The sequence below is a fragment of the Scomber japonicus genome, chromosome 6, assembly GCF_027409825.1.
Source record: "Scomber japonicus isolate fScoJap1 chromosome 6, fScoJap1.pri, whole genome shotgun sequence".
NCBI classification, from domain to species: Eukaryota; Metazoa; Chordata; class Actinopteri; order Scombriformes; family Scombridae; genus Scomber; species Scomber japonicus.
In genome coordinates this window covers 28,918,958-28,944,048 of record NC_070583.1, presented here as the reverse complement: position 1 = coordinate 28,944,048, position 25,091 = coordinate 28,918,958, and the positions used below count along the sequence as shown (strand labels likewise).

At 39.1% G+C, this 25,091-nt stretch overlaps 4 protein-coding genes, 1 long non-coding RNA gene and 2 other non-coding genes across 7 annotated transcripts; 4 read left to right on the top strand and 3 right to left on the bottom strand.

Annotated features, from left to right (window-relative positions):
- The first annotated feature begins 1,007 nt into the window (after positions 1–1,007).
- Positions 1,008–3,016, top strand: LOC128360363 (uncharacterized). Its single transcript, XR_008321492.1, has 5 exons — positions 1,008–1,041; positions 1,391–1,491; positions 1,659–1,731; positions 2,454–2,547; positions 2,827–3,016. It is a non-coding gene; the product is annotated as an uncharacterized LOC128360363 (long non-coding RNA).
- On the top strand, positions 1,766–1,906 carry LOC128361086 (small nucleolar RNA SNORA15). Its single transcript, XR_008321568.1, has one exon. It is a non-coding gene; the product is annotated as a small nucleolar RNA SNORA15 (small nucleolar RNA).
- On the top strand, positions 2,606–2,743 carry LOC128361085 (small nucleolar RNA SNORA15). Its single transcript, XR_008321567.1, has one exon. It is a non-coding gene; the product is annotated as a small nucleolar RNA SNORA15 (small nucleolar RNA).
- A 2,151-nt stretch (positions 3,017–5,167) lies between the features above and the next one.
- Positions 5,168–12,828, bottom strand: phkg1a (phosphorylase kinase, gamma 1a (muscle)). Its single transcript, XM_053320778.1, has 10 exons — positions 12,796–12,828; positions 10,909–11,046; positions 8,616–8,794; positions 8,422–8,476; positions 8,267–8,332; positions 8,008–8,171; positions 6,666–6,756; positions 6,380–6,533; positions 6,099–6,224; positions 5,168–5,560 (listed from the first exon to the last, which is right to left on the bottom strand). Exons 2-10 carry the CDS (start codon positions 10,986–10,988, stop codon positions 5,294–5,296), a joined length of 1,182 nt encoding a protein of 393 aa, XP_053176753.1. The 5' UTR covers positions 10,989–11,046; positions 12,796–12,828; the 3' UTR covers positions 5,168–5,293.
- A 495-nt stretch (positions 12,829–13,323) lies between these two features.
- On the bottom strand, positions 13,324–16,712 carry chchd2 (coiled-coil-helix-coiled-coil-helix domain containing 2). The gene is made up of 4 exons (XM_053320776.1): positions 16,550–16,712; positions 14,875–15,121; positions 14,305–14,515; positions 13,324–13,740 (listed from the first exon to the last, which is right to left on the bottom strand). The coding sequence occupies exons 1-4, from the start codon at positions 16,597–16,599 to the stop codon at positions 13,730–13,732; spliced, it is 519 nt and encodes a 172-aa protein (XP_053176751.1). The 5' UTR covers positions 16,600–16,712; the 3' UTR covers positions 13,324–13,729.
- Positions 16,713–16,943: 231 nt separating this feature from the next.
- Positions 16,944–17,818, top strand: fhit (fragile histidine triad diadenosine triphosphatase). The gene has a single exon (XM_053320777.1). It carries the CDS (start codon positions 17,286–17,288, stop codon positions 17,742–17,744), a length of 459 nt encoding a protein of 152 aa, XP_053176752.1. The 5' UTR covers positions 16,944–17,285; the 3' UTR covers positions 17,745–17,818.
- Positions 17,819–18,346: 528 nt separating this feature from the next.
- On the bottom strand, positions 18,347–22,360 carry im:7138535 (uncharacterized protein LOC797998 homolog). Its single transcript, XM_053320770.1, has 8 exons — positions 22,253–22,360; positions 21,995–22,104; positions 21,398–21,523; positions 20,985–21,238; positions 20,812–20,892; positions 20,600–20,716; positions 19,816–19,962; positions 18,347–19,738 (listed from the first exon to the last, which is right to left on the bottom strand). The coding sequence occupies exons 1-8, from the start codon at positions 22,294–22,296 to the stop codon at positions 19,568–19,570; spliced, it is 1,050 nt and encodes a 349-aa protein (XP_053176745.1). The 5' UTR covers positions 22,297–22,360; the 3' UTR covers positions 18,347–19,567.
- Positions 22,361–25,091: the final 2,731 nt, after the last annotated feature.

The following is a 25,091-nucleotide window of genomic DNA, read 5'->3' as shown; positions in this document are numbered from 1 at the left end:
GCCAGAAGGTGAACCAACAAGGGAGCCTGGCCAACAAGGGAGATACATTTTGGTCATTTTGCTGGGGGATGATCCAGGCTCGAATGGACTACTGCTAAAGCCTTTAAATGTCTGTAAAGCTACAAGAGATCAACAAAAAGATAATCCAATTCTAAAATAAATATATAAGTATGTAAACGCACTCAAATACAGATGAAAATAATAGTATAAGCATTTGGGATTTTGACTTTAACCAAGAGGATTCATGTTTTGTTTTTGTTTTTTGCAATATTGCCGAATTTAGACTATGCTTATCTTGGAACAATCAAATACTTTTAAAAACACAAACTACATAAATAACAAACTAGAAAGATAAACAACCAGCATAAAGCATAAGAATTGTGTTCAACAGCTCATATTGGAGAAGAGGGCCAGTAAACTTGCAGGAATATAACATGTAGGCCTAATATAATTCTAGATATTGAGATTATGTGGGAAAGTTGAGAGGAACAATGAAATCTGAGGTTTTATTTTATTTTATTTTATTCTATATTTTTACATCTATATAGCCTAAATATATATTTTAAAGACATATTCTTCAAACCTGTCTGATATGTTGTTACATGTCCAGTCCAGATGGTGGCGGTAATGCAGTTGAAGGTATTTCCTTTGCTATCAAACTTTAGAGGAAGTGTGGTCATGTCTAGATGGTAACCCTAGATTTGTAAAAATCTCGCGAGATTTCCACGCGTTGTTCCTTTACTATAGGTGTTGTTTGTCTTAATACTAAATAATAATGTTTTTATGAATGTTCTGGTTAAGATTCGTTAGGTTTAGACACTTTGGTGGGGTTGGAAAATATCATGGCTTGGGTTACTTTATCACTCTCGCGAGATCTTACGCAAATATATGGTTACCCCCTCCCCGAACACGACCCATGATGGAGAAGATGAAGCTAGTGGTGAGGAGCACGTTGACCCACAGAGAGCATAAAATGTCGACTATGATTACATTAAACATAGTCGTATCTGGGTCATAACAGGAGCCAGCAGGATAACGTGAGTTTTCATACATGCTTGTCACTCGCGATAATTCGTTTTTTTCTTGCAGGTGTCTTAGCTTTAGCTGTAGCATGCTCTGGAAAGCATGTGGTGCAACACATGTGGCAGTGTTGGTTGTAGTTTTTTAGTCAGCTAAATCTAAACTAAACTAAACTTGTAGCTTTATCTATTTAACATTACGATGCTTATGCTGGTTATTAACAACCTCGGATATATGAATGTGATAAGGATGGACAAGGTTTTTTAGTATTATCATGATAGCCTGAAAACTTACATAGAGAAATTACAAATGCATTAAAGTGGAAATATACTCTTGATGATTAAATGCTTGTTGTTTTGTGACTGTAGAGCTGGATTACATTAGAGGAGATGGCCTGACCTGACTTCCAATCCTCTCCATAATGGAGAATAATGGCTCACCCAGAAACAGGCAGATCTTCATGTTGAAGAGGTGAGAAGGATTAGATATTCACTGTCTTTACTGTACATGTTCACATTATACTGGAAGTTATACATAAAACAATAGGAGAGTGCGTTAATTCCTTGTCAAGTCAGCAAAATGACTAGCAGAGACACGTGTCCAGAGTTTAATTGCTGTGAATATGTTCCTCTCTGTAGGTCCCAAGCAAGATGCCCTCTCTGAAAATGGGATGGTCGACCTTTACATGGTCAAGAGAAGACAAATGGAGAGGTAACTATTATTTTTATTATTTATGTATTTGAATGCATGGACGAATTCTGTTTTACTCTTGAAATAGTAAATGCAGTCAGACACCATGCTAAATTATACTTTTCACACACTGACTCAACAACAGGATAAGAGCACTTGTTGTGTGACTCATCCTCAAGTCAGAGTGAATACAGTAAGTTTGTGACACTTTCAGGGCTGCAACTATCAATTATTTTTATTATAAATTAATCTGGTTATTTTAATTCATTCGCTTAGTAGTTTGGTACATAAAATGGTGGGAAAAGGCCAATCGCAGTTTCTCAAACCCCACGGTCCTCAAATGTACCTTTTTGTCCTGACCAATTCTGAAATGAAAGATAAGGACTTTTTATGTTTTAAAACAATGACTCAAAATATTCGACAATTTATTTAATACTTGGTAACTAATCTATTCATCATTGAGACTCTTGACACTTTACAAGGCTGCAAGTGAGTCATGCAACCAACATTTTTTAGACATTTTGTTCAATTAATCATCAGCAACAAATTCTCATCCCTCAGTGATCGGTCATCTCATCACTTTACTGTTAATGTAACCAGGAAGCTTGGTATAGTTACTAAAAATGACAGCTCAGCACTGTTATACTAAAAGAGGTGAACTCTGATGTATGCTCTTTGTTATATTTTGTGTGTTATCAGGCAAATTCAGCTCATACCCTCTTTTGATTCTTGTTTTGTTCCAGCACATAAAGACATACATTTATGGTGAGGACAATGACCCAAAGAAAACAAGCTGCCAGGACTGATTTCCAGTCTGTGAAGAATGGCCTGAGGATGGTATGTTTGTCATACAAAGACATGCAAGATCATTATTGTATATGAAAGTAGCACTGAGGCATGGACGAATTCTGTACCAGCTGGTTTGTGGTGGATACAGTCAGACACCATGCAAAAGTCACGTCTCATTTCTGTTAAAATGACCGGATGAGTGCTTGCCTCAGTCTCATCTGAATGAACAGGAATGAGTACAATTATGCACTTTGAAATTGAAGACACTGCTCTGCCAGCATTCCTGTTTGTTGTGTAATAATTATTCTCGCCTGTTAAATGTTTCAGGGGATCCAACAGCCATTCTGAAGCAGGACTGTGGAAACAACTATTAAGGGAGGGGAGAAAAAAGCTTTCACCCTTGGTAAGAACATGAAAAATTAACAGTCATTCAAATTGATGGCACACTTTGTGATGAGCTTATAACAGATTGTTCTTTCTTTTTCACCCACAGCACCGTGACGGAATAGAAAGCTGAATATTGTGCGAACTGGCGCTGCAGGCTGCCTTCAAATGACTGTTTTATATTTCAGAGATATGAATGTATCTCACTCCTTTTTATTTGTATTAAACTTGTAACTATCTTCACAATTGCTTTTGTGTATTTGATTTCTTATTTTAGCCTACAGATGTTGGAGAAACACAAATACATTTAATTGGTAGTTTTTACACAAAGAACAAGGCTTGGGTGTGAAATGCAAATTTTAATAAATAAAGCCATGACATACAATTCATTCAAAGTGCTAAAATCTTTCAAACTTCCAGTGAAGTTGTCAGTACAGTACAATACATCATGCATATTGACCAAATATCTAAGTCTAATGTCATTTCAAGTATGCAGGTTCTCTCATTTACCTGTCAGACAAATTAAAGTTTTATTTTTTATTTTGCTTTGGCTTCTATAAAGAGCCAGTTATTCACAGTTCTGCAAAGAGTAACCTGTATTTTTTTTATACATATATTTGGCATTTCTGTTTTGTTTGATGGTGATGGTAGAGAGAGACAGAAAAGGCAGGGAGTAGGGAAGGGACAACATGCTGAAAAGGGCCCGGATTGGATTGTAGGCCACTGTGGTTAAGGACCCAGCTTTGATACATGGTATACACTCTACCAGACGGCCTACCAGGGCTCCCCCATCCATCTATCTTCTTTACCACTGATGGTGTAAAAGGTCACGGGGGAACTCGAGCCAATCTCTGCTGACATTGGGTGAGAGGCGGGGAACACCCTGTACAGGGCCCCACATATAGAGACAGACAACCATTCACACTCACATTCACACCCAGGGGCAATTAGGGGCTACCAATTCACTTAAACTGCATGTTTTAGTCTGTGGGAGGAAGTTGGAGCACCCCCAAAGGTATAGGGGGAACATGCAAACTCCACACAGAAGGGCTCCAGCAGGCCAGAACCTTCTTGCTGTTAGGCTACAATGCTAACCACTGCACCACCATATATAATCAATTAATATGAATATGATAAATGACATTTTTAATCCACACATATTTGTATTTTTAACAACATATTTGAAATCAGTCAATATCTCCCTGTTGGACAAATTTAAATAAATTAATGTTATGAATGAAAGCCCCAGATTACTGAAAGATAAAAGTGGACACAGTGTCTCCAACCTATTAAATAAAAACAGTGCTGTGTACTGTTACAGTTAGTCTCTGATAATATCAGTGACTGACAGCATCAAGAAAAGAGTTTCAAATACCTTTTTTATCTTAAAAAACCCATTATCTGTCATTTTAACAGTAATTTTATGTACCATTAGGACAAGTGACGGTCAAATGTTAAACAGTGAATTATTTTCTCTGTGGTATTCCTGTAGATGTCTTGTTTTCCACTGCAAGTCTTGAGGTAAAACATTTGCACAGAGTTAACTAATACTAATTTTTGTAGGAGAAAATAGGTTCTCCACAATTATGAGAAAGTTGTTTGGCAGAGGTCAGTTATGTTTTACCATTTCAATTCTTTTTTACATAATGGGGAAGGGTACGAAAAAGCCACACTGAGCAGAGGTGTCTCCAAATTAAAGGTATACTATGCAGGATTTTCCTAAAAACAAAACAATGTATAGACTCATACATTACTACGACCCACGAGAAGTGTAAGGTGGTGTATTCATCTGCAGGGACTCTACCTGTAATTTCTTATTTTCTTATAATTTACGTCTGGCTATCAATCTTTGGAATCTTTGGGCAGTGGGTCTGTCGCCCTCAGCTAGCAACAGCATGCAGAGTGGGAGGTCGGGACTTTTAGCACAGTGACCAGATTACATTACTGTCTCCGTCTCTCTCCTCTGCTCAGCTCTGCTCTCTGTCTGTGTGTGATGGATGTAAAAAGAGCTGCAGGTCTGTGTGTCTGCTTGATCGAGGTCGGGGCTGAGCTACACACAGAGCAGAGAGGCCATAGCGGACAGGATGACAGGATCACACAAAATCTAGCAATGTTGCACCTTCCCGCAGCATTGTGTGGAGGTGTGTGCGTGTTTGCTTGTGCTTTAGATCATATCCGCTGTGAAATATGATTTAATATAATTATCTGATTCACAACTTTGTTCTTGCCAGTGCCATTTGTTCCCTTCATATACTGTAGCTCGCTCAACGCCCCCCCCCCCCCCCCCAATTCTTTGAGCCAGGGAGGAGAGACAAACTTTGAATACTGTGTGTTTAAACACACCAACCAAGAAATCCTGCATAGTATACCTTTAAGCTCCAACAGATGCGCTCTGAGGAACGACTGTTTATTACCAGATGCTGTGGGCTGGCTCGTCTGCCTCGGCAGCTATAGACAGCAGGATGGTTTTGGGAGTGTTCTCGAAAAGTGCTGCTCTGTTCTGAGTTTGGCCCTTCTTGACCCAGTGGCCGTAGATCTTGAATGCACATGCATCAATGAGCTTGCGGATGGGCTTCACAGCATATGGGTCACTCTTGATCACCTCCTTGGTAACAGGCTTGGCTCGGCGGTAGTTGCAGTAGATTCTCATTGTGGCAAGCACAGTCATACAAATGACCTGATGGAGACAGTTTAGTAAAGGGTTACTGATGTCTCTAAGTATGAAATGTGTACATGTTAAACAACTGTGCAATGGAAGTAAATTTTACTATCTCATCTGAGAACCTGTTTGACCATACTGGTAGTTTCTAATGTTAAAGTTAATATACTACATTTTATTTAAATTACTGACAGCAACTTTAAGTATACCATGATGTTTTGGGATTTATATTCCACCTTCAAGGCAGCTGCACATAGATCCCTTTTTATATAAAGTGGCCAAATTAAATAAGACATTATCAAATATACAATATAATCATATAAATACAGAAAAATACAAACAAGTTAATAAATTGTAAAATAATTCTAATTCAGTTCTCAGTTCAGTAGTTTAAGATAGATAATCTGTCAGTTAAATTTTTTTACCAGCTGTAGTATTACATTTGTGGTCTCAACTAATGTCTTAGTCTTATAGTTTGTCTTATGGACATGGGCATTTTCAAACTGGACATCTTTGACACATCAGAGAGTGAAAAACAAAATCTTTAACACCTCACCTTGAAACGCCTGTACGGGCTGAATTGTCGTACTTCATTCACCACATACTGTGAGAAGAATGAATGGTTGAGAACATCTCTAGCTGTGAAACGCTTTTTCGGGTCCACCACCAACATCCGAGAGATCTGAGAAAACCATAAATTGTGTATGTTATGTGATGATGTGTGATTAAAACTTCACTGCAGCTTTAAAATACATGACGAATATTTAAAGGTGTATTGTCCAAAGTGAATTTAATGCTGTGTGTGACTTTAAAACAAGTTGAGATCAAATATCCTACCAAATCTTTAACAGTATCTGAGCGGTCCTCCCACTCTGGAGATGAGAAGTCATATTTTCCCGCCAAGATCATACGCAGCATCAGCATCTGCTTCCTGTGCCAGAAGGGTGGAGAGCCTGCAAGCAGCGTGTACATGATCACACCTGAACTCCATCTGCAGGTATGAGCCAGAGAATGGAGATCATAAATAAGATAACATGAGCTTACGTATTAGGCCATCTGTAATAGCTTTTATTATTGTTAAAAAAGTACAGTTTATATACAGTTGTGCAATAGTCTTACTCACATGTCCACAGCAGTACCATATCCTATATGTCCTGGGTCCATGGAGCACTCAATGATCTCAGGTGCAAGATAACCAGGAGTCCCACACACCTCTGAATTAAAGACAGATCCAGATAGAAACAGACTTTTACTATTAAAAAAATTGAGCATGTTTCTTGAGAAGATTCTGGGCTTTTTTTTTTTGGTGAACTGTCAGTCCTCAAACATGCAAAGCTTTAAAAACATGTTTTCAGCACTTTTACCCTGGCTGCAAGGTTTATAAAGGATGTTAAGTTTAAGAGGGTAAAGTTTAACACATGCATGTAAAATTAGACTCAAGCACACTGAATGAAGGCTGCTTCTCAGAGTGCATTTTAATCTGATTATACTTTAATCTGATGCTGGAAGAAAAAAATACTATGTCTATATCGGGCAGAATATTACTCAAATAAATTTATAAAACCTAAAATTATTTTTTAAAGATATAGGCAGTACTTTATGTATATTTAATCATTTTTTTCTTCATTGTAGTTTAACATTGATACATTCTTTAAATCTTTTTTTGTTTGTCCAATAGTCCCAGTGAAGAAAACAGGTTTACTATCATGTATAACAAAGAAAAGCATTAAATCATCACATGTGAGAAGCTGAGAAAAGTCACAAAACATTTTCACCTCCCCATGTGAACATTAATAACAACATACTGTACAGATCATGTCTGCTTTGTTGCTTCTGTTACTGTGTGCATGCCATACCCCCATTTAACATGCTGAAATATATCTACAACCTAATGGACAATGTCTAACATCCACATTAAATCTTTACACACTTAGAAGAGAAATTAAATGATGATGCACTCTTCAATTAGACATTTGACAGTTCCCATTGCTGGTGATCTGATGCTCTCTGAGAAGTCAAAGTGTCTATTTGAAAGGTCAGTGTGCTCCGAGTAACCGGGAGTACAGCAAATAGATCTGAGTGTCCTGTTCCATCTTAACCTTTGTGAGAGTGGCTGAGAGAGATGGAAGCGTGTTGCGCAACCTGATTCTCCGCTGACCAGCAGCAGCTGCTGTCACAGCACTGAGGGCTGTAAACATAGAAACTTTATTAGAGCTGAATGTGCTGAAGTCTGCTGTGCCTACGTTGAGTTATCTGTCAATATTGTTTTGATATGTGAGTTTAGATCTTTAGAGGCAGCGCTGGATTTGAATCATATCAGTGTTTTTCAGAGAGGGAAGGAAAGATTTGAGTCACCTTTGGATTTTTTCAACCATGTCCTTCTTATATGACCTTTCATTTATATCATCTATTTTAAAATATGCAATACTGTTTACAGGTTGGTTTAAATGCAAGTTACCACAGACCTTTGAGCCTCTCTCCCTCCTTGATTTGCACAGAGAAGCCAAAGTCGGTGAGTTTGATGTTCATTTCATCATCCAGGAGGATGTTCTCAGGCTTCAGGTCCCTGTGGACAATGTTCTGGTCGTGGAGGAACTGGACCACCTCCATCAGAGCGCGCATGATATTCCTAAAACGGACACACACACCACAAACTCTCAATTCCTTGCTTTCATATTTGTTAAGAAGGAAAAAGTCCACAAGTGATGTAAGATGCTCACTCACCTGGTTTCCTTCTCACTCAGGGTAACCTTCTCTGTGAGGTAGTCAAAAAGTTCACCTCTCTTCATCCTGGTGAGTAAAAACGTTTTCAGTGAATTTCTGTCTGCCATTGAGTATAAAAACGTGTGTAAATGTAAAACTTGAGATTATAAACGTACAGATCAAAAACTAGAAAGAAGAAGGCGTTGGACTCGTAGCAGTCTTTGAGCTGTACTGAAGGAGGAGAGACATTTGAGGAGATTTGTCAGTACTGAATCAAGACAGAGGAGGCCAAACAAACCTATTCGGTACATTTCACGGGACTGTTCTTTCCAATGAATTAATGGGTGTTTTAACTCTACACTGTGCTTACTGATGTTGTCCTGTCCACAGACTTTCTTCAGGATATCAATCTCCTTCTCCGTGGCCTCTCGGATCTCCTCGATCTCTTCTGTGCTCATCTTGTCCGAGGGGGTGATGTCAATGATCTTCACCGCATAGGACTGAGTTGACCGCTTGTCGACACAGCGACGCACCACACTGCTCACTCCCCTGAAGAAGAGAAAACACCTCAGCGTTCTTATCAAAGAGCTGTTCATGTTTGTACAGCTGAGAGAAGAGAGGAAAACATGTTTGTGTGCTTTACTCAGGAGTTTCCGTGAATACTGATAGATATAATGTTCAATAATCAAAGTAGGGTTTTTCTCCGGCATACTAGATCTTTTCAGTTTCTTCCTGTTTCCTTTTATTTATTTTTCTCAGTAACTTCAGAACAAAGTCTGAGCATAAATTCAACGATCATAAACTCATCATTGTATTTATTTTTGCTCTATTTTCAGAGGATAATCTGGGGCCTATACTGAGCAGAATTTCCTCCCCCTGTTTGTGAAGCTGACAGAGCCATGTGAAGAATACTAGCAGGGGGAACACATTGTCCGGCCACACATCCGGTGACCTCATGACCTGCATGTGAGAAAGGGAGTGAAATTACGCAATCCACCGGGGCTCTGGCCAATCCCGAGTGGTTCTCAACACTGAACCTTTGTCCAAAACACGCTCAAGTTATTGAATGCAGCCTCCTCGGACACTGCGCCTTATGTAACCCCACCACTGTCCGACAGATGGTGGGGAATGACAATAAGCGAGCTCTGGCACTGCTGACATCTCCCAGGGGCTTCTGGGAAACTACTACTGGGAATTTCTGTCATAGCATAGGCTTAATAAATAATTGAATATGAGCTGTAATCTATTGTCTTTCATGTGGATTTTAGGAGCACCAATAAAAATTAAAACTGCAAGCAGTGATGAACGGGCCCTCGCGCCCCCATGCACCGCCCCGTACTCGCATGTCGGTGCGTGCTGCAGTCACACGGAAGACACAGCGGGCACGTAGACGTCTTGGCACCTGGGCTTGTAATGAATGTTGTGTGATGGGGCTAAGTCACATTGCATGTGTCCACTAGGTGGCGCTAGAGATCACCCACCAATTATATGTCATGTTGCAGTGTATGATGTGGAGAACACATCCTGTAAATTTCATATAAATCGGATAATGTTTGTCATATGAGGTTTACTTCCTGTGTCCAGTAGGTGGCGCTATGTATTTGACACAGTATTGATGCATAGATGTGTTCATGGCGGGACCCTCTACATGCATGATGAATTTGGTGTAGACAGGACAATGTCTGTAGGAGTTATAAGGACATCCTGCCTCATGGCGAAGCATTGAAATTGTCTGCACAGCCACGCCCAACAGGAAGAAGTCATAAAAAAGATTTTGATAACTGGCGCTATGTCTTAGCTAAGTCAATTTCAGGTGAAAATACTTAAGATTATGAGAGTAATTAGTGAAAGAATGAAGCAAGTGACTTCCTGTTGCCAGTAGGTGGCGCTATGACTGTCACTAAATATGAGACTGTACATGTGTTCAGACCGGGACGCTGAACAAGCATATTAAACTTGGAAAAGCTCAGACCATGTGGAGTCAAGTTATGAGGGTTTGAAATTTCATGGCGAAGCATCGAAATTCGCCATGTCACCATGGCAACCAGGAATGACGAGGGAAAAAGCTTTTGATAACTTTTCATCTCCAATGTCTCAAGATGAATCTGTGTGAATTTGAAGAGGATGGGAAGAAAACTCTAGGAGTAGTTTGTTCAAATATGATGCCACAATTTGCATTAAAATCAATATTTTCAGTCAAAATGGCCGACTTCCTGTTGGTGTTAGGGTATGTGTCCAAGAGACTTTTTGGTGCGTCTTGACATGTTGAACATGTGTACCAAGTTTCGTTGCTCTATGTCAATCTGTGGCGAGGGGCTCGATTTTCTTGATTTTGCAGGTGGCGCTAGAGAGCCATTTTAGCACGCCCGTTTATGCAAACCATAAAATATCAAATTTTTCGCCGGGTCTGGCTTGTGTGGAAACTTTGGTGACTTTTGGGGCACGTTCAAGGGGGCAAAAAGAGCGTTGTTTTGGGAGAAAAATAAAAAACGGAATAATAATAATAATCCGGGCAATTACAATAGGGCTTCGCGCTGGTCAGCGCTCGGGCCCTAAAAAATGGTGTTTTTGAAGCTCTGGCCAACCTCAATGGGACTTGGTTAAAGAAATCAATAAATGAAATGTTTGCAGTGTATATTAAGCTGTGTGCTTCTTCAACATACCTTCCCAGAATCTCCTTGGGATCATATTTGTCGTAGAACTCCTGAGCTCCCACCTCCGGGATTTCCTCCTCTATGGTCATGATTGAGTGATGCTGGATCACCACCAAGGCAACAAAACTGCTTACAGCTCACAACAGGCTGCCGACAGACAAAGACACTTTGTTTAGCAGAGCGAACAAGCTGCTCACTGACACAATCAGGGCAACTTTAGGTGTGACAATCTCATCAGAGTTGGATGAGCTATGCCATGCACTGCCATGATATTTTGTGCAGACGTTCATGGTCCTCAGAGGATGAATCCGACCGACTTTAGTGCTCATGTGACTCAAAGTCAGTGTTTTGCTTATTGTTGTTTTACATGAATGTTTGAGCTTCACTGTGCAGGATGATGTATGTGCAGAGTTTAGGAGACTAGGAGGCTGTTTTACATTCATCTGCTAAAGGAGGAAAGTTTCTCTGTACTCACTTTAAATCTCAGTTTACAGCTCGTACCAACGAGAATGATTTGTGACATCACGACTAGTCTGGAGCCAATCGTGGTCCAGTGTAAAACCTGTGAGTGTGATGTGGAAACCTGAAGCTTCCCGTTCACTAATACTGGGAATGGATTTTACAGTGAAGGAGACATCTCGTGTTAGGCACTTAAACTTTTGAAATGAAAAAAAAAATGGAAATATTCTGGATTTTTTAATTAGGTCAAAGGATGACATGTAATTTTAAGATATTATAACTAGTTGATTGAGCTTTTTAATGGAAAACAATATCAGACACAGTATTATACAAAGTATTTTCTACATTTATTTGAAAAACATGTTTGGAGGACAACTTAAATTTAAAATAGTATCTAGAATAACTAGTTGACAGCTTGTCATGACTTTTAGTTGAAATATCCATGCCTCCCTCTAGATGGATTGGTATGATTTTGATCGGAGATGAAAATTCTTGGGTCACAGGGGATCAAAATGATACCAATCCATCTAGAGGAAGGCATGGATATTTGCTGGGTTTTTACTTTTTTCTAAATAAAGGACCTTCTTCCACCACTTGTGAACTGAATGTGGTAACTAAGCAACTGATCTTCCACCACACAAACATGCTCTCTGCTCTTGTTATACTGTGAAGCCGGCCCAAAGCTGGTTGTATTACAGATACTATTTTAAATGCTCAAGAGACAGCAGTCTACACTTAGTGAACACTGTCATTTAAAAAAAGATGAACATCCAATGAAGCTCATGAAAATCATGGCAGATGAAAAGATTTCTGATTAGTTTTAATATCTACAGTCCAGCTTAAGAGGCTGACTGATGAAAACAAACAATGAATAAACTTGTCTGACCTGATAGATACATAGCACATAGACTGAAGAGCATAACCAACAGGTTTTCCTGTGGTTAAAATAAACATTTGACACAACAGCCTTAATGTAACGCTTTAGGTGATTTTAAGATAAATATTTGAATTAGTCTGTTCCCTAACATGATTCAATAGCACTAAAATAACATTAAATGAGATTACCCTAACCCTAACCCTAACCCTATGAATATCAGATCAGGATGACAATATTATCTTGTCTAATAAAATGTAGTGCAATTAAAACATATATTTTAACAGCGAAAAGTTATTTTAGATATCAGGACCATTACTGGCATTAAAACACTAGTAAACAAGCATAAATACAGGGACAAAACACACAATTATCTTTCAGTACCAACAAGTTATTGTCCCAGATTTAATGTCCTACCCGACTTTTCCCGAGGCGCAGACTAATAAAGCAATATGCCAAAGTGTGAACTGGAGCCCCCTCTCAACCTCTGTCACTATTTGACCTTTTGCTTGCTGCAGTAAAGGAAAGCAAATGAGGTAAAAACGCTTGCTCTGCTCACTCACCGTGTCCGGTCCCAGTCAGTCCCTGCAGTAAAGAATATCCATCATTTAATTAAAGTCTGTTCAGTGTAGAGAGTACAAAAAAAAAAAAAAGAAAAAGAAAAGGTCCAGTCAAACTCCTCTGCTGCAGTGGCTTCGTGGGGCTGCTGCCATTACAGAGAGTGAGCTCTAATGTCAGATGCCAAAAATAAATTACTGCTTCCCAGGAAGCAGCAGCAGCAGCAGCAGCACTCTCTGAACGTGTGTCCGCACAAAAAAGCAGATCCTATGAAATAACACCCTGCTGCTCCTGCTTTCACTATGAGACACAGAGAAAGATCAGGCTGCCCTACATTATCCCACATGCAACATTCAATTTGTGGATTTGCACTGAGACTGGAGTGACATGACAGGTGGTGGAGCCTTTTTGTAGCTCTTAAAAATCCAATGAAAGAAAACACATGTAAAAATAGAAACCTTTCCTTCAGAATACAATGTAATAATGTTTTCTATTTGAGGAAGCAGAGCATAAATCAACACATCACAGATAGGTTTTATTTTTTTTTGTCTTTATTTATAATCCAAGTGCTTTAATAGTTTTAATCATTTACTTGTTACAAGCAAACGGTGTGGAGGTCTTGAAACTGGTGGCTCACCATGTTCTAACACTGCAGTTGTTCATGTGATATAATACAGAAAGAAGTTTAAATTAAAGCACAGAAACTAATGAAAAACAAGAACAAGAAATCAACTCAAAGCATGCAACACCAAAGAAACATTATTTATAAGACTATTATTACAAGTTCTGCAGTATTTCCTGAGAAATGAATGCACCGATGCCTTCTGATGATAATCAACTGTTAAAATAAAGCATGTTCATTGATCTCTACTAATATCCAGTATGGCTCCTAACTGCAGTCTGTGTGCGCTCTTCAGCCTCCACTCTTCTGTCTCCGTCTCAAGACATACCTGTGGAGAGAACAACAAGTACGTTTCTATTATTTATACTAATTCATTTGTCTTTTTCTTTTTAAATCCAAAAATAGAAGAAAAAAAGCAGGTAGTATGAAACATTCAGAAAGTGTTAAAATTACTCCACCTCATGGCCACACTGGGTACTGCAACACTTTAAATCAGGACTTTGTGCACACTGCAGAGTCATTCTGCTATGGCGTGAATGACTAAATGCTAATCCTTCTTACGCAGTAGAAAATCAAGTAAGGCTGCAACTGTTATTTTCACTATTAATGAATGTGTTGATTATTCCCTCTATTAATCATTTAGTTGTGGCCGCAAAATGTCAGAAAATTGTGATAAACATCGACCACTTTCTCCCAAAGCCCAAGGTGACATCCTTCAATGTATTTATTTTAATCTTTAACAGTGGATAACCCCAAACATATTTAATTTACTGTCACAGAAGAGTTAAGAAACCAGAAAGTATTCACATTTTAGAAACTGAAATCAGAAAGAAAGATGAAGCTATTAATCCCTCTGTAATCTAATTTCAGGTAACAGTCAGACATTACTTACCATTAGAGAATTTGCACTGTTTGAGCACCTCACTGAAGCCCTCGCAGAGTTTTAAGTCGCTCTGGTTCTGGGCACACTCAACAAACTGTTTGAGCTCGTAGGAGCAGGCCTGCTGCTGAGGAGCCTCCTGCTGGTACATGGACTGTGGCTGCTGGTACATGGGCTGACCCTGGTACGGCTGACCCTGGTACTGTTGGCCCTGGTACGGCTCCTGACAAACACAAAGCAGATGATTGTATCTACATGTGGCATTTTTAAGAGCTCACTAATTTATGTGATGAGGAATAACTGTAGGTGTTTCATGAGCAACATTTAACACACAAAGCAACTATTTCCACTCATTAATCCTTTATCAGATTTAATTTCCTTAATGGATGATAAAGTGCAACTCAATTAATTCTGGTATGACAATTTAGGTTGAGTTCAGTTTTCCTCAACTCAGGATTAACAAACTCATAGTTCTCACCTCCGATAACACCTCTGTGACTGATGACCTACCAACCATTAGGCAGACTGATCTGTCCTGATGCTATTCCAGTCTCATCACTGGCTGGACCGCTATTTAATTACCTGGTATGTGACGTCAGGCTTGGCAGGCTCTGAACTCCCTCCGCTGAACCCTCCGGTCATCGCGTGGCCAATGGTGTGTCCTACCGCAGAGCCCACCGCCACTCCAGCTGCTGTAGTTGCCATCTGGGCAAACATACCTGGTTGCCTGGGTGCTGCCGCAGCTGGAGCAGCCATAGCAGACGGAGGGGCCTGCATTGGAGCCGGGGCATAACGGGGAGGAGGTGGTGCCATAGGTGGTGGTGCCCGGCTATGAAGAGAAAGTCATTTTAAAAGATTAACCTAAGCAGTCAACAACTGGCACTACCTCTATGTGGCAGTGTTGAATATGCAAACATCAAGTTCAAGATATTTGTAGATGAATCTCAAACTTGTGAGATGATCACACCACACTCACAACATCATGGTAAGATGCAAGAAGACATTAAAGCTTAAAAAAGGCTCTGCACATATAGGTCTAATACAAACAACCCCTCTGTCTTCATATCATCTTTAAACAAATGTTTGAAAAAAAAGGGAATATCAGAGCTTATAATGCACATAATATAATATCAGTGTTATAGCATGTCTCTGTGAAAGCTATATGTGCCACTGGTGCATGGGGTGACTTAAGGTCACTGCTGTGTTTTCTCTGTGCTGTTTGGCACAGAGAAAGTAAGGTACTAAAGTAACAGTAGCTTAAAGCCAGACAAACAAATTAAATAAGGAGCTTTGAAAATAAGATGACAAAAAAGCAAGGACGTAGTTTTACATTTACAGTCAGACATATCACACGTCACCTGTTCAGACCATGGTTATTATAGATAACAAAAACTAAGACTTTAACTAAAACTAGCAGTGAAAAATAATTTTGTTAACTGATAAAACAGGTTTTTAAACCATTATAAACACCATATGTTTGCTTTTGCTTTAGCTCCAGGTGATAGTTACTAAGCTCTACTGTGGGCTGAGCATTGTTAATGGTTTTTAAAAAAACAAAAAAAAACCTAAAATAGCTTTGCACAATATGGTACCTTTAATAAAAATGACTTGGTAAACTATATTTGTTATCATGCACTCTTTCATCCTTTTTAACCTCCTACAAATCAATCATCCTTTTAATACCTGAAAAACTAAAACTAAATAAAATAAAACTACTTAATCACTTGTAACAGTAACTAAAACTAAACTGAAAAAAGCAAACCAAACCTAAATACAAATAAAAAACTAATGAAAATGTCAAAACAACAATAACCCTAGATCAGATAAGTAAACATTTCAGCTATGTCATGATATTACACAAACTTAAAGCCCAGCTGATACTAGTCTTTATCACTATCTTCTTACCTGTATGTGTTCAGTCATCTATAGATTAAAACAAAACTATTCTCATTTGTATTTTTTATGTAATTACACATTTATTTTATAATTTATGTCTGTGACGCAACAAAACGTAATTATTTACCAGCGTGACCTTCATTACTGTTATCAACCACTATTCATTTAACCTTAGGTTTAAAGTCAGCTACAAAAGACGCTTTTAGATATAGAAAATATATGTTTATTTATCATTATTTATACCTATTACTTAGATAACTCTGCTGACATACTGTAAGCCATTAGCTGAACATGCTAAAACATTATCTTCACTACATTTTTATACACTTTTCCACAAATGTTCTCCAAAATGAGATGTTACCTGGCTGGAGGAGCCACCCTGGATGTCCGGCTTCTGCTTCCTCTCGGCATTTTGTTAAAATATTAGTAGCTTTCTTGTGAGTTTTGGTGGCTGATAGACACACTGCTATCGGTCGACCTTAAGCTGCTCCGGAACTTTCCATGTGTTACATCATTTAGTTCCTGTGTCGCTGTTATTTTTTTTTTTACCTAGGATGGCAAAGTCATGGCCCCGGGCTCTGATTGGCTTATTCAGACACGCTTAGCCTAATCCTGACCAATGACGCTCCTCATGCGTACAGCGAGTAACGACTTCCAGCCAATCAGAGGCAGAGTAGGGCGGGACATGGCTGCGTCGTCCTAGGAAATAAAATTCGCTTCCGGTATGATGCAAAAAAACATTGGCTGGAGTCACTTCCATGGGGCAGACGAATGAATGAAAGTCCAGAGGATCATTGAGTGAGATTAATAGATTATTGCAGCATAAAATAATACTAATAATGATAATAATGAGTCAATGGATTAAGAGAGAGGATTACAGATGGTGATTGTAGTGAGAAAGTAAAGAAGATCCAGCTGATTCAAGATTGAAAAGAAAGCATCTAAGGAGGAAATAAAAACACACAGAAGCAGCCAGGAGTCAGGAGGAACTATCAAGTGTCTTCCTCCACAGTCTGAGTACTGCTTCTCTTCATCCTCCCCATCGTCATCATCATCAACCTCCACCTACAGGCCTGGTGGTGAGTCAGGTGGGAGACATGTCGACCCTGCGCTTTGGACAGCACCTCATCAAGGCCTCCTCTGTGTTCCTGCAGACTGAGCTGACCTTTGCTCTGGTCAACAGGAAGCCAGTGGTGCCCGGACACGTGTTGGTGTGTCCTCTGAGACCGGTGGAGCGTTTTCGAGATCTTCAGCCAGATGAAGTGGCAGATTTATTCAGCACCACACAGAGAGTCTCCAACCTGGTGGAGAGGCACTTCAACGCCACCTCTATCACCATCGCCATCCAGGACGGCCCTGAAGCCGGACAGACCGTGAAGCATGTCCACGTCCATGTGCTGCCCAGGAAGGCCGGTGACTTTAAGCGTAATGACAGCGTGTATGATGAGCTCCAGAAACACGACCGAGAGGATGAGGACAGTCCATCCATGTGGAGGTCAGAGGAAGAGATGGCGGCGGAAGCTTCAGACCTGAGGAAACAGCTTGAGAAGTCCTAAACTCAATACAGGTCAAGGGTCAGGTCTGCAGAGACTAGACCTGGACCTGAAATCACTGTAATATTAACTTTTATCTGGAAGATTTTGTGTTGTCACATGGCTCCGATATCAATTTTCCAAAAATAAATACAAATCAGAAAAAAAACATTCATGTTCATCCTCAAGTAATTTTTTGTGTTTTTCATGATGACACATAGGCATCTTATAGCTGCATATTTCAGTGGTGGACTCAAATCATTTAGTACCAACACAGCAATGAAAAATGCTCCATTACAAGTAAAAGTCCTGAATGAAGTAGTGATTTGGTCCCTATTATATATGACATCAGATTACACTGACATATGATATGATATGACATTAGACTATTAATAGTGAAGCATGTTGTAGCTGCTGGAGGTGGAGCTAATTTACACTACTTTATATACAGTGAGCTAGTTTAGTCCAGTGGTTCCCAACCTAGGGGTCAGGCTCCTCCAAAGGGTCACGAGATAAATCTGAGGGGTCCTGAGATGATTAATGGGAGAGAAATGAAGAAAAAACAACGTTCTGATCTTTTTCTCTAATCTGTGATTTTATTGATGAAATATTCGATCATTCGAAAGTTTATTGAAATTAAACCACGTGAGAAGTTTACAGGGAAAAATCACCATTTGGTGGAGCTGTTAAGACATAGACATCTGAAATGTGACCCAACTACACACTGTAAAATGACAAAAAACAAAAAGGTGGGGAAACAACTAATTCTTTAATTGTTTTATTTTACAGTGGATAGGAAGCAGCCAATCAAGTTAATATTATTTACTGAGTGTGATTCCACCCTTATCAAGAATCATGTAAAATGCATGAAAAAATGTAAACATATAAAAGAAAAAAGAAGCCCCATTATACCTTTCATGGCAAAATGAGCCATAGCCATCTTGCAGTATGATAGTATGTTGATTGGCTTGGTTGAGTTCATCAGGTATGGTACGGTTAAGACAGTGACAGATAGTGAAAATGAGAGATGGTGGAAACAGAAGAACCAAGGGACAGGAAAAGACTAAAGAGAGGATGAAAAAATGAGTTTGACATGGTTAAAGCCAAAGAGAAAGTCCACTTCCATAAACTGCTGCTGAAATCAAAAACACTACTGCTGAGCTGTCTAGCGGCACTTAAAAGCCTCTTATGTTATCCACTGTGTCAAATCTTCATCTGAAAAGTCAGTAAAGCTGTCAAATAAATGCAGTGTGAGGAGGAAGCACAATATAAAGTGGAGTGGAGTGGAAGTATGAAGAAGCATCAAATGGAAATACTAAAGTAAAAATACAAGTACCTCAAAGATAAGCTGACATGTACATTTGTGAAGGATGCAGCATGAAAGCTCATTACTTTGTGTTTCAGATGAATGTCAGGTGCTCTTAAGATTGTGTAATCAAATCAGTTATGAGCTTCAAAGCAATAAAATGTGTTTAAAAAAAAAAAATCAGTTATGAGCTTTAATTCACAATAAAAATGATGAATTGCGATGTGTAACAGGTTTATTCTTGAGTAAATAAACCTGTGTAGTAGAGCATAAAGTCATCAACAAACCCCACCCCTCAAATTTTCTTTCTGTAATTTTCTTTCATAAACAAAAATATATAGCCACATACCCAGACATTATTGAAATATACACTGTCAAGTATGTATTTGTACTATAACTAAGAATTATACACAATTTAACTATAAAATTATATAATATGCAGCATTTCATAGCCAGCCATATTTTCTATTTCAAGATTCAAATAAAACATTTTCATGACTTATTTCTACAGTTCATTAATTAAACCAAAGAGAACGACGTGCTACTCCTTTTTCCCTTTCTTCTTCTTCTTATCTGAAAATTTACGCCATTGCTGCTGTCCTCTCCCTCGTCCTGATCTGTTTCCTTGCGTTCTTCGTTCTCCCCATGATGGCATAGGTGGCTCAATTTCACCCGGTCGTCCGCCTCTGTCCGGTACGTCGCCCATTCTCGTCTAGAGAGACCAAAGAGGAATTACAAACCATCACTCAGAACCACACAGGCCTGGTTTATAACACTTTATGGTTATACCTTGTAGACGTCAGTGCTTTTTCCTGGCTTGATTGGCTCAATGCAGGACTGATCTACTCTGGCGGCGAGCAGAAGAGACATGGACACTCTGGAGGAGCCGCTGAACGATGCGAGAGGAGGCACCGAGGCTAACGCTTCACTGCGCTCCTGGAAGTAAAAGACCGATTCAAGAAGGAGGTTTGATTTCATCGTGAGGTGCAGTGATGCCTCTGTTGTGCCCAAAATAAGCTTCTGCAGCAAGAGATTCATTATGACTACAGATGGTATCAGAGATGTTGAAGCGTTTTCATGTGCTTATAAATTTTAAAAGTTATTTCTGATACCATTAACAGCTCTTTTTTCCTCTTCTTACTACAGCTTTTCTTTGCTTTCATGTTTTTATGCTCTGCTGCTGCCAAAATTATATGAAAATTGAACCAAACTATATTTTAAGTATTTTTTAAGGAAAGTTTTTTGTTAATATTTAGTGCCTGGTTTCCTTATTGTTCAATAATATTAAACTGCATACCTTACATTCATGAAGCACTTCACAAGCAATTTAAAGTATGATTTCATGAAATTGTGATAGGGTTTTTAAAAAAAAGCTGTTTTCTGATATCTTATAAACCAAACAGTTAAACTGATTAATCAGAAAAGTTGCTTGCTGATTGATTCCTGTACTAAAAATAGTTAGAGAGTTATTCAATGTTCGCTGCCTTAAACCCAGCCAAGAATTTCCACCTTGGAGGAATAATTTCTAAACATGCAACAATTAACATGCATGTTTTCAATGCAACATTCCTACCTTTTGTTTTTCTCCCCACGCAAATGACTCAAGTGTAACCTGAAAGCGTTTGATCATCATTTGCCGCCGACAGTTATAGTTGTTGGACATAACTTCATTTAACTTTACAAGTTGCGCCTGATGAAAGGTGAGGAAAGAAAAGTTAAATACATACAATATGATAGAAAATACATATAATGTGTAATGAACTGCTAAGAGTTGTAGCAACATACCCACTGCTCTGTGCTGAGGCTGTTGCTAAGAAGAGGGTCCGTCATGTGTCCACATGATAGACGAGCAAGCCTCAACTCCACCTGTATTAAAAACATTACAATAATCCTTACTGTGCTTCTCAGTCTATAATCATGATTTACACACTGATCGGTCTCTCTTATATCAGCCTTACCTCTTTCATCACGTCTGTAAATTGAGAGGAAGAGTCCATGTTAAGAGTGCGAAGCAGTAATATCCATTCTGCCTGCATCTCCGCCTTTCTTCTGTCATTATCAGAACCTTCATCTTCACATTCCTCAGCGACTTCATGGCTGTGATCGTCCACTCGTTGCTCCTTTTCAGACTCCCCTCCGGTCGTTTTATCCTCAGGATGCAATTCATGATGCTTGGATATGCGAGCCGCTTGCAATTCCGATACAAGGAACTCTAAAAAATTGGACAATTTTTTTTTTACAGCAAAATTTCACCCTTCATTTATAAATGTTGGGAAGGAAATGTACAAATCCACGGGTACTGCAATCATCTGCTATTACCTTCAACACAAAACTTTACAACAGCACCCACCGGACTCCTATTATTTCTCACCAGTGACTTTGTTGAGGGTTGGCGGCCCCAGCACCTCTGACGTCGGCACAGTGAGGGGAGAGGATAAGTCAGACAGTAAATGTCTCAGCTCCTCGACCAGCAAGACGTCCCCTCTCCCACCAGAATCTAAAAGTTGACATAAATAGCCTGTTTAGATGTTTAGTTCAATATAACAGTAGACAAAGAAAAGCATCAAATATTCACGTTTGAGAAACTAAATCCAGTGACAGTCAAGTATTATTGCTTTAAAAAATGATAGAAATGAATCGATTCACATTGTTAAAGACACATTTTCTGTCATGCGAGTTATTGTTTCAGCTCTAAAACTACAATACAAAACATCCTCACAAAGACATTAAAGATTTAAAACAAAGTAATTGATCAGAAGCCTAGAAAACATTTTAGTTGGATCAGTTTGGTTTAAAATGTTGTGTCAAAATTGTGATCTACATGTCAGTCCATCAGGCGGTGTGTCTCAAAGAAAAGGATCAAAGTACAAAGCACCACATCAGGATCTTATTGTTCTCTGTGCAGTCATAAAAACTCCCACTGGATTGTAGTTTACTGCATAGATATATGTTGATTAATAATAAATACCATTTTGCAGCTCTGGACAGAGTCTCCTCAGCTGTGCACTCAGCCAGGTGAGCAGAGGACAGGGAAGTTCATCACATTTACACTTAGAGAGGCAGGAAACACCTGGATACCTGAGCAGGAAGCACACACACGACAGGTGAAATCAATCCATTCATGTCCTGATGTACTAGAGAGAATATTATATCACTTCTTAAATAACACAATTAACTAAAATAAATGAATGTGCATGTTATTTTGGCTGCAGGAGACGTTACTCACCCTAAAGCTTTGATAGCAGAAACTGTCCCTGCTCTCCTCTCCATTGTCAAAATAACTACTTTAAATCTGTTATTGTAAGTCAGCACTCCAAAGTTCAGGCATGTTTTTATTACTATTTCCTCTTTCTGTTTGTTAGCGGGGCTCTGCCGGCCCGAGTTAACCAGTTTAAATATGCATTACCGCCTCCTGCTGGCCGGAGTGTGTACAGCAATAAATTACCCGCAAATAGGGTGGACACTTTTTGCAATTCTGACATGTGTACCATATGAATCCAGTATATTAGATCAACCCCATATCATTATGAAATCCCAAAAATGTTTATTTATTAAATCAGAAGACATTTTTTAGAAAGGAAATAGCAGAATTAGTAGCCTGTATGTGTAGTGTTGAACAATATAATTTATACCATACGCATATACTAGTTAGCTTTAAAATGATTGAATAGAAAAAGAGATAAATGCACTGGACCTTAGTTGTGCCACATTAGAGCAGGTCCTTCCCCCATTATAAAAAAGCTGACCTAAACATGAAATATGTTGCCATATGTTTTAAATGATAAAAACAAATTATTTAAACAAGATTATTAAATATGAATGAAAATGAACACACATGTATCAGTCAAAAGTTTAGTCACACCACTTGAATGAGAAAGACTGATAATGTATAGATAAATAAAGACAGATATTAAAAAGGAAAAGAAAAAGAGGCCTTTATACAATTTAAACTGCCTGTGTACATAATTGTAAGATATGTTCTCTCTCTCTGCCTTTACTGGTCAAAACCATTCCTTTTATAGTAAAAGAAAATTAGGTGATAGGTTTGAGTGAGAAATGCTGTCACCCAAGCATATCATAAACTTTCATTTAAAACTATTAAAGTAGGACAAATTCTACCTGTAAAGAAACTGTATGAAGTGTTTTACATTTTTGTCCACTAGATGCCACTACAGATCTAAACTGAAGTCTTGGACTGGTGGGTTATGTGCGTTATGTTAACTAATCTTCAAAAATATAAAGTAACTGATCACATACTAACATACTACACCTAAGTACAATATTTACATTTATGCTGCTTCATACTTCTACTCTACTACCTTTCAGAGGGAAATATTTTACTTTTAGCCTAAAACTCACCCAACTTTATTTTTTACATCAGCTCCCATCCGCTTACTATGGATGGACATCATAATTTGGGGGTCCATCAGCAACACCATTTCAATCTGTTTTATAGTCATGGCTCAGCAAAGTATCTATATCCACTGGCTGAACCTGATATATAGTGTCACACACCACTCTGTGGCTCCACCGCAGTACTCTCCTTATCTTTATTATGATCACTATTTCTAATATTTACACACCTGTCACTGTGATCATCATTTGGCACACTCAGTACAGTCGTAACCATCACAGATCTTGCTGATGCAGCCACTGGAGCTAATGTTTGCTTCTCCAGAGCGGGTTGAGCTCACAGATGGTGGAATATGTTATCGCTGTCAGCAAGCACTAGCACCAGATTCTTTGATATAAAAACATCAACTAAGCTTTTATGAGTGTCGTGTCGGTTCTGCTTTGGTAGCTTTCTTCACAAATGCTGCAGCAGCCTAACACAGCAGAAAACCTTGAACTTAAATGCTCGGCCTCAAAGCATATTCATTGGTACACTCTTTGTCAGTCATCTGCCTTTATTTAATGCTTAATAAGACTCTGCCTCTTCTTCTGACATCTCAGTGTATGAACACACACTCAGGCAGACCAACACACGTGCTTCATTAGCTTTAAAATGTGTTGTTGTGTCTCCTCTCCTCTGTGTGCCGCTTGACCACATGAGTCCCAGCTGGACCTCAATACACAGATGTGAGACACCTCGCCATGCTTATGGCACAAGCCCCTCCATCAGCAGCCTGTAAACTGGGCAGGAACAATGGAGACAATGGCAGCGGGGCGTACCTCCTTGATGTACAGTGTTTTCACGTTTTTGGGCCCTGCTGCCATGTGTACAGAAACTGTGACCTTGCTAGCAACAAAAGCCTCGCCATGCGTCAGGATGCTTCATCTTTTATTCCTCTGACACTGCTCCCTGCTCCATGAAACCTTCTGGGGGCCGACCTTTGACCTCTGGCAGGCGGCCAGACAAAGCAGGCACTCCCCCCTCTGCTTTCATGCACGATGCACTTGTTAAGTACTTACTGGGTGGGTGGATGACTGAAACCGTGATGCCCGGTAAGGAAATGAGTCACATTCATCGTCAGACTCGTGTGTGACATTGGGTGTTGGTGCAGATAATGTCCAAATATACTATTAAAGAATACTATCCCTATACTAACCCTAACCCTAACCCTTGAAAAAACACATGTCCTTGTTAGTTTAGGTAAGGTTTATTGAAGTGTTTCGTACAATGTTGAAGGGTTTAGTAGAACTGGATGATCATTGTATTTATATATATCATGATTAATACATTTTCTCTGTTTTGTTATGATGTAATGAGGTGAACAATACAAACTAAACTGGATTATAACAAGATCAAATGTAGAAAAAAACTTGTATGGAGTGGGACTGATAAAAAAAAATGGACATTAAGCAGAGAGTGATACAGTATCATATGTATGAATGTCACATGTTTGTTATTTTTCAGCGTTAGACATTCAAATGGAGAGAGAGATACAGTATGTACTAATACTTCAAGTCCCCCACACACTCAAACATGTGTTGCTACTTCATTGTTATGTTTGAGCTTCACTCTACACAATGATGTATGTGCAGAGTTTGACAGCAGAAGAGTGTTTTCACATTCATCTGCTCAATGTGGGAAGTTTCTTGGTGATCACTTTAAATCTGAGCAC

Bases quoted from the DNA above. Each gene is read 5' to 3' on its own strand.
- chchd2 (XM_053320776.1), bottom strand. From the start codon at position 16,599: ATGCCGAGAGGAAGCAGAAGCCGGACATCCAGGGTGGCTCCTCCAGCC. The intron at 15,122-16,549 runs GTAACATCTCAT...TTCTCTTCATAG, and splicing joins AGGGTGGCTCCTCCAGCCAG to CCGGGCACCACCACCTATGG. The intron at 14,516-14,874 runs GTAATTAAATAG...TGTGTTTGTCAG, and splicing joins AGCCTGACGTCACATACCAG to GAGCCGTACCAGGGCCAACA.
- im:7138535 (XM_053320770.1), bottom strand. From the start codon at position 22,296: ATGGAGAGGAGAGCAGGGACAGTTTCTGCTATCAAAGCTTTAGG. The intron at 19,963-20,599 runs GTAGGAATGTTG...TTTTACTTCCAG, and splicing joins CGTGGGGAGAAAAACAAAAG to GAGCGCAGTGAAGCGTTAGC. The intron at 19,739-19,815 runs GTATAACCATAA...TGGTCTCTCTAG, and splicing joins AAAGCACTGACGTCTACAAG to ACGAGAATGGGCGACGTACC.
- fhit (XM_053320777.1), top strand. From the start codon at position 17,286: ATGTCGACCCTGCGCTTTGGACAGCACCTCATCAAGGCCTCCTCTGTG.
- phkg1a (XM_053320778.1), bottom strand. From the start codon at position 10,988: ATGACCATAGAGGAGGAAATCCCGGAGGTGGGAGCTCAGGAGTTCTAC. The intron at 8,477-8,615 runs GTAAGCACAGTG...CTCCTCCTTCAG, and splicing joins CTGTGGACAGGACAACATCA to TACAGCTCAAAGACTGCTAC. The intron at 8,333-8,421 runs GTACGTTTATAA...TTTACTCACCAG, and splicing joins TTCTTTCTAGTTTTTGATCT to GATGAAGAGAGGTGAACTTT.